This window comes from Erpetoichthys calabaricus, chromosome 1 (assembly GCF_900747795.2).
Source record: "Erpetoichthys calabaricus chromosome 1, fErpCal1.3, whole genome shotgun sequence".
Taxonomy (NCBI): Eukaryota; Metazoa; Chordata; class Cladistia; order Polypteriformes; family Polypteridae; genus Erpetoichthys; species Erpetoichthys calabaricus.
The window spans coordinates 344,748,607-344,762,891 of record NC_041394.2 but is presented as its reverse complement, the minus strand read 5'-3'; the positions used below and the strand labels follow the sequence as shown (position 1 = coordinate 344,762,891).

Below are 14,285 nucleotides of genomic sequence, written 5' to 3'. Positions count from 1 at the left end.
TTCAAGCCAGACAGGAATCTTTAAAAGATGACATATTTGACAAGTAACTTGAACGTTTCAATGTCAGATATGGAACTGGCAACATCTTTTTTATTTTAATGTCAAGAATATTCTGCTCTTTTTGCACAAACAAATCAATATGGAAGAAGTTGTTCCCTTTAATATCAGCAGGAAAAATGTCTGGAATGAAGCTTTGTAAGCAATGAGAAGGATGATTTTTTTTGTTAAAAAAGACAGAACATCAAATTTACCGAAGAGGATAGAAAATCTGAAGGTGCTGTGGATTCTGGATGACAAATGAGAGAAATTGTCAGGTTAGCACTTCAGCATATAAGAGAGAGCCGTGTGGTCACAGGTGTAGCTCACCATGCCACACAACATGTAAACTTTAGGGTCTAAAACAATGACGTACTGATTTTAAATGCACTTTCTTTGTCTAAATGTTTTTTCATTCCCTCTTTCCGATACCTCCAATAGACAACAGTCATTTACATGAAGGGCAGTTAATAGCAATGAGTGTCATGCATGGATGACCATCGCCACACTTCTTTGCACAAAGTTCTCCCAGATCATGCCTTGATTTTCTGGGAGTGAAGTGGTGGAGTTTTAGAGTGGAAATAATAGATTGTTATTTGGAACACATGCATTTCATGTGTGTTGCGTTTTTACAATAATGTGTGTAAAGACATCGTTAAAACAGAAACGTTTTTCATATTTTAGTAATAAAAGACAAAATGTTGACATAAACTATTGTCGCAGGTGGCCAGGATTATTACCTGGCCGGGACGCCAGAAAGGACCGGAAGGTAGCAAGAATAACTTCCGGGCCACGAGGGCACAACTGCCACGGAGCAGGAGAGGACCACGGGAAAGGAGAACGAACTGTTGGGACCCGTGGCCACTGCCTGGGGGCGCTTTACACCTCGTGGGACCCGGATGTTGTTACTTCCGCCACACTCTGCAAGATGGCGGAAGGATCGGCCAGGGACGCCTGGAGTGTTTCCGGGTCAAAGGGCAGCACTTCCGCCACACCAGGAAGTGCTGCAAGATGGATGTCATCAGCCACCTGGAGCACATCCGGGCAGGGATAAAAGGGGCCGACTCCTTACAGTCATTGAGCCAGAGTCGGGAGTGGGAGAAGGACGAAGCTCCCTGGAGGAGTAGAGGCGGCAAAGGACTGAGTATTGTAGGGTGATTATTGCTGAGTGCATTGTGTGGAGGGTGAGAATTGTTTATTTAATGTTTAATAAACGTGCGTGTTTTATAAAGATGTGGTCTCCGACTGGTGGTGTCCGGGCAACTATCACACTATATAATGTGTAAAGCCTGAAGTCCAAAAATCAAATAAACACTTTCACAAAAGGTTCAAGAATAAAACAACAGTTTCCATGGCGCAGCGGTAAGAATTGCTGACTTGTAATCAAGAGTCCCCTGGTTCGGTCGTGACTTCCTCGTATATTTACCGTTTTGAGTAGTGAGCTGCTCTTAATGTTAATACTATACAATAAACACATACATTTGATTTGTATCTGTAACAGCCGGTGTAAATGTATAGTACTTGTAAAAGTTAACATTTTTTTTTCACTTTTATTCTCTCAGTCACGATTACGATACAACAAGCCTTTAAAACTACAAATCAAACAATTCAGACATTGTGATTAAAGTGCACATTGCAGACTTCAATTTAAGGGGATTTGCATACATTTTGGTCAAACTATGTAGAAATGTTGAGCAATGATAAAAAGTTAAATTGAAAAGCATTGAAGAAGGTTCAAAGATGGGTCAGGGTGTCTTATAACATTCTTGGCATGATGGAGAGGCTGTAGGTAAACTTTCAGAATCCTTCATTAAGCAACCAATTTATGTCAACCCTGCATAAGTGAATTAAGAAGCAAAAGTTTCCGGTTTTCAGTTATTGGTGGGCACACACCGGAAGTGACATCAGAGGTACTCCCAGGTCCATGAGAAACACCACTTGATCTCATCCAGGTGAGTTATTGGAGTTGGGGGGGGGGAGTCAAAGCTTGCCTGGAAGGAGTGGAGGAAATAAGAGAGAGAAAAAAGGAAGAAAAGAAAAGAAATTTTGCTTTGCCTGGTTTAAGTCTTTTGCACAAGTTATTCATAAAAATAAACCTTTTAATTATAATGGGACACTGTGAGGTTTGTGGCCTGTTTTCGAGTTTTGTGAACTGGGAAATAACAACTACATTTTACAAATGGTACAAGATGAGGATTATTTTGGGAACTAGTTATGCTGTAAGGCAAAAGAAAGAAAGAAAGAAAGAAAGAAAGAAAGAAAGAAAGAAAGAAAGAAAGAAAGAAAGAAAGAAAGAAAGAAAGAAAGAAAGAAAAAGATAAATACACCACACAAACACCATGCAGACATTGACAAGTTAGTCTCAGTGTGCCACCTTTGATAATTTATAACAATTTAATACCTTAAAATGAGATCACTGATTCAGATTACGGCCATCTCACTCACTAATATGAATGTTAGCAAAAACATTGCTGGGTAACAGACTATATCAGCTTGTATGTTGACAACACCGTCACCACTGAGAGACTGAAGTGTTCTCTTAAAATTAATTGGCTTACTAGTCTTTGAAAGGGCATAAATATAAGAGCGTAAAAGTGAGTGATACCTGAAGGAGAAAAACAGAAAAAGCAAAAGTACTAACAGGAGGGTGATGGAGAGATTAATATGATAGACCTGGTGTGTTATGAGTTGGCAGCACATGAAGCTCGAAACAGGCTTTACTTCCAAAGTAGTAGAGTTTTAGCTCCAAAGTGAGTCTTAACTCAAATTCAGGAAGAAGGTTTTAGGCCTGCACAGGCATTAGAAAAACAGGTAAAGGTTTTAATATTCAAAAGGTTTAAGAAGCTTGAGGGGTAACTGTGAAGAACACCTAGCCCACAATAACAAAAAAAATTGTTCCTATATATGTAAACGTTTTAAAAAAGTTTAAAAACAGGGCAAGAACAAAAACAAAAAGGGGTAGAAAAAGGTTATGCTTAAATAAACAAACCAATTCAACCAAAACAAGTTAAAATCCTAAACCACAGCAGAAAGTTGGAAACCTAGAAGAATCAAATCCAGGAATTTATAGCAGTCCAGAGTCCAACATTAGTCCAAAGGTCTGTGCTGAGCAACATAAGCTGGACAGGGCCAGCTAGCCTTGTGGGTGGTCTCACAGCTGTAGCATTAGGAAGACTCCCCCCCTCCCTGGATCAACATAAAGAGTACAAGTTATAGAACTAATAAATACACAACACAATACAATAAAATGAAATTAATAAATAATAAAGCAATGTTCACAGAGACATAATAAAAAATAGTAAAAAAAACAAGAAAACACAAACAGAATTCATCAAATAATACTTAAAAGACAAAGAAAAGAATACATAAAGAGGAAAGACACTCTGGCTATTGCATAGCAACTAAACACGTCACACTTTAGATCCTATTCTGAGTCAGGCCACCTGAAGAAGCTGTCAGACACCACTGAATTCTGAGGGGTAAGGTGGTCTGCAGCAGAAGCTCAGGTAGTTCAAGTGTACAAGGACATGGGGGTGCAAAAAGAAGAAGTGAGAAAATATGCCTGGACCTTGCCATATGGCTCAGGTCATTTAGTGTGAGAAAAAAATTACAGGATAGACTTTATCAGATTTTTTTTTTCGTCTTATATGATTTCTCGTATTAGAAATTTGTTAGTTTTCGCATACCCCTTGGGGTCAGAGCGCAGGGTCAGCCATTGTACAGCGCCCCTGGAGCAATTACAGGTTAAGGGTCTTGCTCAAGGGCCCAGCAGAGTAGGATCTCTTTTGGCAGTGACGGGGATTCGAACCGGCAACCTTCTGGATACCAGCGCAGATCCTTAGCCTCAGAGCCACCACAAAAAAAAATTACAGGATAGACTTTATCAGATTTGGAGAGAGAAACAAGAATAAAAAAGGTTAAAATCAAATATCAGGATAAAATTTATTCTAGGGAACTCAAATGAATTGTTTATAAACCTTTAATGCAAATTTTTCAAGAGGAAATCATGCTGGGGTGGCACGGTGGCGCATTGGGTAGCGCTACTGCCTCGCAGTTAGGAGACCCGGGTTCGCTTCCCAGGTCCGCCCTGCGTGAAGTTTGCATGTTCTCTGCGTGGGTTTCCTCCTAATTTTCCTCCCACAGTCCAAAGACATGCAGGTTAGGTGGATTGGCGATTCTAAATTGGCCCTAGTGTGTGCTTGGTGTGTGGGTGTGTTTATGTGTGTCCTGCGGTGGGTTGGCACCCTGCCTGGGATTGGTTCCTGCCTTGTGCCCTGTGTTGGCTGGGATTGGCTCCAGCAGACCCCCGTAACCTTGTGTTCGGATTCAGCAGGTTGGAAAATGGATGGATGGATGGATGAAATCATGCTGGGCAAATACCTCAAGACTGGGAACTAGCATATCTGTTCCTTAATATAGCAAACATAATGGATCTTATTCAAGAAAATAGAAATAGACCAGTTAATTTATCATTGAGAAATTTCTGAAAGAATTAATTGAATGGGAGATTGAGAAACAAGAACAGGAGTATCAATGATCAGTTGTCAGAGGATTAGATGGATCAGGTTTAAGTAATATTGGGCAATTGTGTGAGAAAGCATCAAAAGCAGATGACTAAAGAGGTGCAGATGAGACTATTGATCCGAACTGCAGCTTTTATAAGGCAAGTTGCTTATCGCTGATTTTTACAATTTTTTTTGGTTTCTTATAATGAAAAGGAAGCATGCACACATGTGCCCAGAAGTAATTAATTAGGTCCTAATGGAAAAAAATGGACAAGTGAGGGTAAAGAGGGAAGCGCTTGAGCCATAGCAGACACCCATTTGTGCATGTCCCTAATCCACAGAAACAAATAAATATCAGTATTCTAATTGTATTAGTATATGTAAAAGAGGAGCATTTGGGATGGTAAAGTGGAGCCCTGAGAGACATGAACAACACTGCACTTCCTGCTTTCAGGGTTTGTTGGAATGTAAAAGAGCAGCCAGAGAGCTGACATTGCTGGTGCAGTCTTGACAACACCTGCTGAAGTCAAGGTGCCTGCTGGTGCTTTACTGCCGTAAGTTGTGTTTTTCAATTATTTCTCTTAAATTTGTTTGACAGTTTGTAGGCAGTGAAGGTTTGTAGCAGTGAGGATCACACAAATGTACCTGTGGGGCTTGGGGATGAGGTTTGTGTTGCAGGGGATCTAAGGAAACTTAAAGTAAAGAAGCTTTGGGCTGAATATAACAGGTTGTGTTAGTGTTGCCGCATGTAAACTGACATTGTACTGTATGTGATACACTGTTTTATATAAAAATAGCCAGTCATGAATTTTCACCTCAACAGTGCTGTACAATTATTTGGTTAACAAGGATACAAGGCTGAGACTGAAATGTGAGATTAAGCACAGCATTAAAATATGGCTGTCCAGCCCCAGAGTAGACTTTGTTAGTCTCAAAGAGTACTGGCAGTAGTATATTGAATGATGTCTTGTTGTCAGTTCATGCCTGCATTGGACATCACGGAGACCAGCAGACAATCAGGTAAGGAATAGTAATAGAACTGAAAGGGGCTTAAAAATAGGCCAGAGGTACTTGTGATAGTTACTTCTTTATGCCCTCCAAGAAAGCAACTTTCGAAATATTGTTAAGTTCCCTTGTCACTACACACTGAATTTCTTCCACTGTTTGAAAATGCCTGTCATTTGTGGCTGGATTGTAGGTGAAACACCATGTTTCGTCACCAGTAATTATATTTTCCCAAAATCATTCATCTTGTTCCATTTAAAAAAGATCCTGGCAGTAAACAACGCGTTCTTGTTTCTGCTCTGTGGTCAAGGCATGAAGAAGAAATGTGTGCCTGGAAGGCATGAAGAAGTTGAAGGAACGTGCAAACAAGTGTATTGATCAGGGAGGAATGTATTTTAAAGAATAAAAATAAATGATGTCCATATAAGAAGTCATCTGTGTTTTATAACATTTGTCTAAAAACGTTTGGGTGCCACCTTGTATGTTGCCAAGAGGCCATGATGATTTCAAAAATATGCTGTTGGTAGAAGAAAGGAAATTGAGAAGGTGGAAAATGCTTGGGTAGAGAGATTTGGGTGCAAGATGTTTGAAAGTTTTGGCTTTATGGGCAGAGGATACTGTGGACAGGGATTAGTGGAGAAGAGCATCTGCATGGCTTACAGCAAATAAAAGAACAAAACATTGTTGCTTGCTTATATTATGTAGCTATAATAAAAAGTGAACAAAACAGTTATAAAGACATCCTTAGAGAAGATGCTGAGCATGTTTACCAGCAGAAGTTCGGGTCAGGGCCTGCACAGTGGGATGAATTTTCATCAGTTAGTATTTTTTAGCTATTTAGCGTATTGCATTCTTTAAGACAGAGCAAGAAGGCTAAATTAGGAATTTTTAAATTCCAAATGCTGGAATCACAAATTATGAACCTCTTATTTTTGCCATGGATAGACGAGATGATATGTGCTGAAGTTACTGTTTTGGGTCCAAACTGGAGACTTAAATGCTGGAAAGTTAATATTTGAAGTCTTAGGGCACTGTGTGGTTGTAACCCGTTCACAATTTGGTCAAACTGGTCCTCATTTTGCTCATTCGCAGACTAGAGTGATGCCTGAAGGGCCTGACCGTCCATGCTGTTCTTTGATTTGCTTTCCACTTTTCCGGGATAGATTGAAAAGTCAGAAGTCTTGTGTCATCCATATGCATTAATTAAACCCTTCCTGAACATACCTGCTCTGGGTTTTCTTTGCTAAACACTTAGAAGTTGACCATCTTTTTGGCAGATTGATGAGATGGCTTGCAATAAATAGAGTACATGAGAAATCCCTGGTTGTTACTTGAGATGCAGTGCTCAATTAAAAATAATGGAGTCTTTCCAGTAAATCCAGTTTTTTCTGTTTTTATTTAATTTCATTTCTCACAGATCATGTGATTTCTAATGAACAGAGACTGGCTTTCACAGATCCTGCACTGAATTGTTGTTAATTGCATTTCAAGGCAGGCAATTTGTGTTTTTTTATCCTTTCTTTCTTATTGGTCTCTGGCTGACATTGTTTTTTGTTTTATTTTTACTTCAAATCACAGGTACACTTAGCTCCTTACTTTAATGTTGATGATTCAGAGTTTTTATTTGTGTTAGCCTCAAGATGTCTTTAGGTCAATTGCTCTGCCTGAGGGTCTTACTGTTGGATTACTCTAAATAGCCTGGAAATTCATCTTGCAAAGCTGATGCTAAACTGGGTCAGAACAGGCCAGTTCAGTGTTTGGCTGTCAAATACATGAACTGTAGTGTGAGATTTGACACACAGTTCTCAAATTGCACTCTCTCTCCCCGCTATTTGTAATATTGTATCCTTTTGACAGTAAAATCTCAACATTTTACCAATTTCTAACACCCTGTCAATAGTTCTTTGTTACCGACACAGAGAAACCTCCATTTCGAGAGAGGAAGTAGACACATTTTACTCAGAGGTATTAAAAAAAGATGTCTTTTACATGAAGGACACATTGATAAACACTGCCTGAGCAGAACTGTACAAGCTCTCTTTTCTTTTCATTTTTTTTGTACTATCAAACCTGAACCAGTCTTAGTTAATATTGGTTAATCATATTAGACAGATAATTACAGAGAGCCTTAAAAATTAAATAAGAAACTAAATGGACCTCTTGAACTGGTGAGGCTCTGCTACAGTCCTGACACTAATGTTATGGGTTCCTCTGAATTTGAAGATAATGATCTGCAGATTTTTGTCTGAATCTTAAAGTAAATAAGGTAAAGCATTTTTAAGAATTTTATCTGTTGTAGTTTCCATGCATGATAATGTTTGCTCACTCATGCTTGGCCTTTGATGATTCTTATTTTATCCATTTGCATACCTCTGTCACTTGGATTCTTTCAGTAACAAATACAGTACTTGATTTTTGAAGACAAAGTCAAGGTTTGTGTGTTAGTCTGATAAGCCATATACCTTTTGTGGGGTCTTTGAAGATTTTAAAATGAGCACACTGCTCTTTGGCACTGCTTTGACGTGATCATTCATTTGAAATCATTTATTTTAATTTCTTTCTTTTATTCATTGTGTTTCTTTGGTACTTTCACTTACTGTTTTGGATCACATCTTTATTGCTGTGATTAACAATACACTTAACAACATTTCATGATGTCATTCAATATAAAAACTATGGGTGCCTTTGGCGCCCAACCCCCAGTTGTGGCCTGGTAGGCTGCCTCACTTGCGGCCAAAATCACAAAATTCTATAAATATGTAAAAGAAAAATGAATTGTTATTTAACAGAGTAAAATTCATGAAACGAGAACAAAATATTTACTCTCTTACCGATTGGAGTATTCCTGTTAAACTGAGGTCCACTGTGCTTGATGAGTATTTATAAGAGAATAAATAAATGATCCATTCATTTTAACTGACATTCCTATCGATAAATCAACTGAATTATTTCAATAACAGGAAAAATCAGGTGAAAACTAAAGTGGTATGCAATGGGTCATTGTAACTCGACCTTCAGCTAACTAAATCACCTAAATACAAACATTGGTGTTATGAATAGATATATTTTTTTAATAGTTTGTTCCAGTGAAAGAAAGTTTACTCGATCAAAAATAATGTAATTTTTTGAATTAAATTATTTAAATAAATTGTTGAAATAATAATGATTTATCGAAATTAAAAATCACAACTTTCTTGATATTAAAAACAATGACATTCTTGATATTTTAGTTTATTATTTAAAAAACGGAATAAGAATCTGAAACTCTAACAACATCACATTAAATTTTGATAAATTTGGAAAAGAATGATACCAAATATATATATGAAGGTTGTAAAATAAGCTAGATTTAAAGAGTGACAAAAAGCGTGACATCAAAAGTCACATAAAATTGTTGCACAAAATTGTTGCACTTTTAGGCATAGGATTTTATATAACGAGAGTAGATAAAAACTTCCTACTCTAAGAAATGGGCATAAATCTCTCTCCACAAATTGTAGTTTTTTTTTTTTTTTTCAAAATGGACATAGCATAGAAAAGATCCCAAGTCACCCACTCCCAGCCTTTTTCTTCTTCTTCTTCTTCTTCTTTCGGCTGCTCCCGTTAGGGGTTGCCACAGTGGATCATCTTCTTCCATATCTTTCTGTCTTCTTCATCTTGTTCTGTTACACCCATCACCTTCATGTCCTCTCTCACCACATCCATAAACCTTCTCTTAGGATTTCCTCTTTTTCTCTTGCCTGGCAGCTCTATCCTTAATATCCTTCTCCCAATATACCCACCATCTCTCCTCTGCACATGTCCAAACCAACGCAATCTCACCTCTCTGACTTTTTTTCTCCCAACTGTCCAACTTGAACTGACCCTCTGATGTACTCATTTCTAATCCTGTCCATCCTCATCACACCCAAGGCAAATCTTAACATCTTTAACTTTGCTACCTCCAGCTCTGTCTCCTGTTTTTTGGTCAGTGCCACCGTCTCCAACCCAGATAACATAGCCGGTCTCATTACCATCCTGTAGACCTTCCCTTTCACTCTTGCTGATATCCGTCTGTCACAAATCATTCCTGACACTCTTCTCCACCCATTCCACCCTGCCTGCACTCTCTTTTTCACTGAGAGAGAGTTGTCTCTCTCTTTTTTTTTTAATTACCAATTATTCTAGGACGGGGCAACACGGTGGCGCAGTGGGTAGCGCTGCTGCCTCGCAGTTCTTAAACATTAAGAAAATAAAAACAAAGAGAATGATAAATCAAAAAGCAATAATTAGCAAACAAACAAAGATAATAGGCAGTAACAGTGTAAAATTCACATTTGGTATGCCAGTTTGAAAAGATAAGTTTTGAGGGCAGTTTTAAAATGTGTAATTGAATCAAGTTGATGAATATGAGAGGGAAGAGAATTCCAGAGTTGAGGAGCACAGTGGCAGAATGCTCGAGCTCCCAGAGAACAGCGTTTGATGTGCGGTACAGAAAGTCGAGCTGCAGATGAGGATCAGAGTGAGTGAGAGGAGTGCAAGTCTGTAGAAGATCGGTGAGGTTGTGGAGAGCTTTAAATGTTAAGAGCAGTATTTAGTAATGTATTCTGTAGTTAACAGGGAGCCAGTGAAGTTGAGAGAGAAGAGGTGTAATATGTTCAGTGATTTAGAACAGGTGTTTATCCTGGAAGCAGAATTTTGAAGAAGTTGTAAGCGAAGGATACGATTTTGTGGGATGCCAGATCGAATAGCATTACAGTAATCTATACGTGAGGTGACTAGGGCATTAACCAATACTTCAGTACTGTGTTGCGTAAGAACAGGACAAAGTCTAGAAATGTTTCAGAGATGGAAGAAGGCAGTCTGAGAAATGTTACTTATATGGGAAGAAAAAGAGAGAGTACTGTCAAGAATGACACTTAGGCTCTTCACCTGGGTAGAGATGTTTGTGTTAATGTTGTTAATTAAAATAGAAGACTGGTTAACCTTAGCAAATGTGGATTTAGAACCAATGAGGGGCACCTCAGTTTTATTGCTGTTTAGTTGGAGAAAATTGTGAGTCATAAATGACTTTATGTCTTGGAGACATGCCATAATAGTACCTGGATGGAAAACAGAAGTGGATTTAGTGGATAGATATAGCTGTGTGTCATCAGCGTAACAATGAAATTTAATACCATGGTGCTGAAAGATATTACCTATTGGGAAGATATAAATGAGAAAAAGAAGTGGCCCCAAAACAGAGCCCAGCGGAACTCCCTGAGTAACGACTGCATTCTCACATTTAAAGCCCTTTATTTGAACAAATTGCATCCTATCAGTGAGGTAGGAAGAAAAGCATTGGAGGACAAGGAAACAGACTCCAAAACTAGCTAGTCGTTTCAAAAGTATCTGATGGGATATGGTGTCAAATGCAGAGCTGATATAACCAGGGAAGTGCATATAACATTATTTATTTTTCAGAAGACTTCAGAAGAAGTCCCACAGGAGAGTTTGGGCATTAAACTGAAAGAAGTGGGAGTTCATGGGTGTGGTGTGTAGATGGTTGCAAAATTGGCTAAAACACAGGAAGCAGAGGATTAAATAATTCCCTTCCACTCCATTCATTTGAGATATTTTTTTTAGTTCATTAATTTCCAGTGGTAATCATTTCAGTTCATGGTCCATGGTTGTTTCCCAATTCCAGAAAAAAAGTGGGTATTCAGATAAATCTTACTTCAAGGTAAAGGGCAGATGGTTAGAAGGAAGTGTACTGCTAAGGTTAACTGGGATTAATGTACAATGAAGCAGATGACTAAAACAAGGAGGACTAATGGGTGTATTTTCTGTAAATTGTGAATAAAAAGCTAATGGTCAATACAGTTAATGAAAATGCTCCTCCTAATTACAAACTGGTCAGCAGAAATGGTTAGCTAATTGTTAATAAGTGCTATTAGGGAATGTCTGAATGGAAGCAGGTGCTCTTATGTGATCGGTTAATTTTAAACAAAGGGACAGTTTTTAAGGGTATAAAATAGCACTATTCACTCAGTCATTTTCAAGATCATCTTATTTATAGGATATAAGACATTGCCTGCTGCCTGTGCAAAAAAAATGCCTACAACTCCTCTGAAGTGTATGAAGATCACTAGGGACCCCACTACATCATTTTCTTCTAAGAACTTCCTTAATCTGATTATTTTAGGGAGTGTAAGACAAAATTAAAAATACAAGCTGGACAGTAAGGCTAAATACTAACACCAAAAGAACATATTCCAAGGGTGTGTATGCCCTCTATTAGATTCATTCTGAAAGATTGTTTTAGCTTCCTGGTTTCTTGTCTTGGCCTGTTTTATCTGATTTGCCTGCTCCTTGATTCTTTCATTTCCTGGTCTTTTCACTTCACCTACTCTTTATTGCTAAGGTGTCAAAACATTCACTTACTAACACTGCCCAGCACCTGTCACAGGTTTACATGTCCAGTAAATAATCCTGAGTGTTACATCCTTACTTGCGCTAGACACCATTTCCAAGTCGCTTATCCCTATTATTGTACTTTTAAATGATTATTGAGTCCTTGACTGAATGTGAGTGGCTACCATTGTGTCCAAACTGACTACTGACTGTTCTTGTGCTTAAATTTAGAAATTCTTAACTAACCTGTCTCTTTTCAGGCCTTTATATGCAAATACATGGATATCTGAGTCTAGATGTGTGTTTAGTCACTGATCACCCACTCAGCTCCTTAAGTGAACTGTCTATATCAATGCCATCTCTGTCTTATTTCCACAGCCTTTGACCATCTAAAAGTCATCAGCGATTTGGGGAAAAGGATACCAAGTGCCACTTTGATCATAAATCCAGCCATCTTAGCATCTTCAAATGGGTCAATACAGCTCTAAGTCCAAAGAGAAGGCTGGACTGGCATACTTTAAAAGAAGACGACAAGAAGAAGAAATTGCTGCCCTGACTGGTAAGAAAAATTCAATGACATTATTCAATCATTAAGTGATTGAATAAAACTGGGAAATGAGTTTATTAATATTTAGTTACGTTAATAACCTAACAAAAACAGATAGCCTAAAATATATGGATCACTAAACAGATTTATAGAAGCTCTTGTTTCACATTTTTTTGACATTTTATTTAATTTATTAAAATCAAACAACATTCCATACAAGCAATGGAATCATTTATAGACTTATTTAGACTTATATAGATCACTTGTAGACTTATTTCTGCAAGTTCTTGTTTCTTTTCTTTTCCCAACCGGCTCTAGCCTGTGTCGTTTATTACTGATTAATCGGATTACTGACGTCTTCTCATTTCGTCTTGTTTTTTGGCGTCCTTCTGCACTTGGATTTAAAGATTCAATTCCTTCTCCACTGCGGTGGGTTGGCACCCTGCCCGGGATTGGTTCCCTGCCTTGTGCCCTGTGTTGGCTGGGATTGGCTCCGGCAGCCCCCGTGACCCTGTTTGGATTCAGCGGGTTGGAAAATGGATGGATGGATGGATTCCTTCTCCAACCATCACAGCTAGTGGCACTGAGCTTTTCTGTCTGGTTAATCTCATCCATGTTCATTTAGCCCCAAAGTCAGTGACAGAGGTAAGAATGACCACGTGGACACTTTGAGATCACTCCGCTTTCTACTACAATATCACACAACACAAAGCAGATCACCATAGTCTCCAAAGAACAATCACCTATTTTGGTAACATCTCCTGGGTACCGATAACAGAAACAGGAAGACTGTCCAGCATAATTAATAATACATCTTTATAATAGTTTTTTTTTTTTTTTTTGATCCAAAAATTGTTATGGTTCCAGTCTCCACATTGGCATTAATAGGCCTTGGCCTTTTTGAAAGTGCAGGCTGTAGGTATACTGCTGGCACAGGGAGACTTCAGTTTTGAGATTGAATGAGATCAGTACTGTTAGAATTTAAGCAGAGACAATAATTAAATAAAAAAGTTCAGGACGTGTAGCCAGTATCATTGGTCAAAGAGCTGAAAAGTAGGTCATAAGCCAATAACCAGAGCCAAAACACATGAGATATAATTAGTGTTCGAATAACGTTTCTGTCTCTTCAAACCCCTGAGTGGACCTGTACAACTTTGTGACCCAAGCGTGACAAGCACATTCCGCTTCGCCTCAAGAAACACATTGTCGTGAGGATCCATCTGTGCAACCACTTCTGGTACCACTTGTCACTTGAAGAGACAGAAAGTTTATTCGAATATTGGTGGAACAAACACAAGTCTCTTTCAGGTGCAATCCGGGCACATTGTCAAACCGGTTTGCCATAGCTCCGCCTCTTGATCATAAGAACACAAAATCTTCCTCCTCAAAGGGGCGCGGAGCTCTGACTGGAGCAGAGCAGTGAGAAGGAAGGACAGCCGCGGTGCGGACTATTAAATGTTTGAAGCCCTGCGCGAGATGCGGATCACGCAGCATGGCAGCAGGCTAGCAGCTGATCCGGGAAAGAGGAAATGAAAAACTGTGTTTGTTTCTCTGAAACCCCCTCACTGTTTAAGAGGTGGTTTTGGAGGAGGGGCCACGTTCACTGTGTTCACAATATATGTATTTATATATATCTACTCTATTTATATAAAATCCTAACCCTAAAAGTGCAACGATTTTATGTGACGTTTTAATGTCACGTTTTTTTGTCATACTTTAAATCAGGCTTATTTTAAAACCTACATATATATGTTTGGTATTATTCTTTTCAGAATTTATCAAACTTTAATGTAATGTTGTTAGATTTTCAGATTCTTATT

At 38.5% G+C, this 14,285-nt stretch overlaps 1 protein-coding gene across 4 annotated transcripts in view; it reads left to right on the top strand.

Moving 5' to 3' along the window:
* The first annotated feature begins 5,018 nt into the window (after positions 1-5,018).
* LOC114644738 (NACHT, LRR and PYD domains-containing protein 12-like) overlaps positions 5,019-14,285 on the top strand; it is a 217,671-nt gene continuing 208,404 nt past the window's right edge. For all 4 annotated transcript variants that reach the window (XM_051924823.1, XM_051924836.1, XM_051924832.1 and 1 more), the window contains exons 1-2: positions 5,019-5,095; positions 12,297-12,477. In XM_051924823.1, coding sequence (XP_051780783.1) covers positions 12,387-12,477 — 91 coding nt within the window. In that variant the 5' untranslated portion in view covers positions 5,019-5,095; positions 12,297-12,386. The remainder of the gene's footprint in view (positions 5,096-12,296; positions 12,478-14,285) is intronic.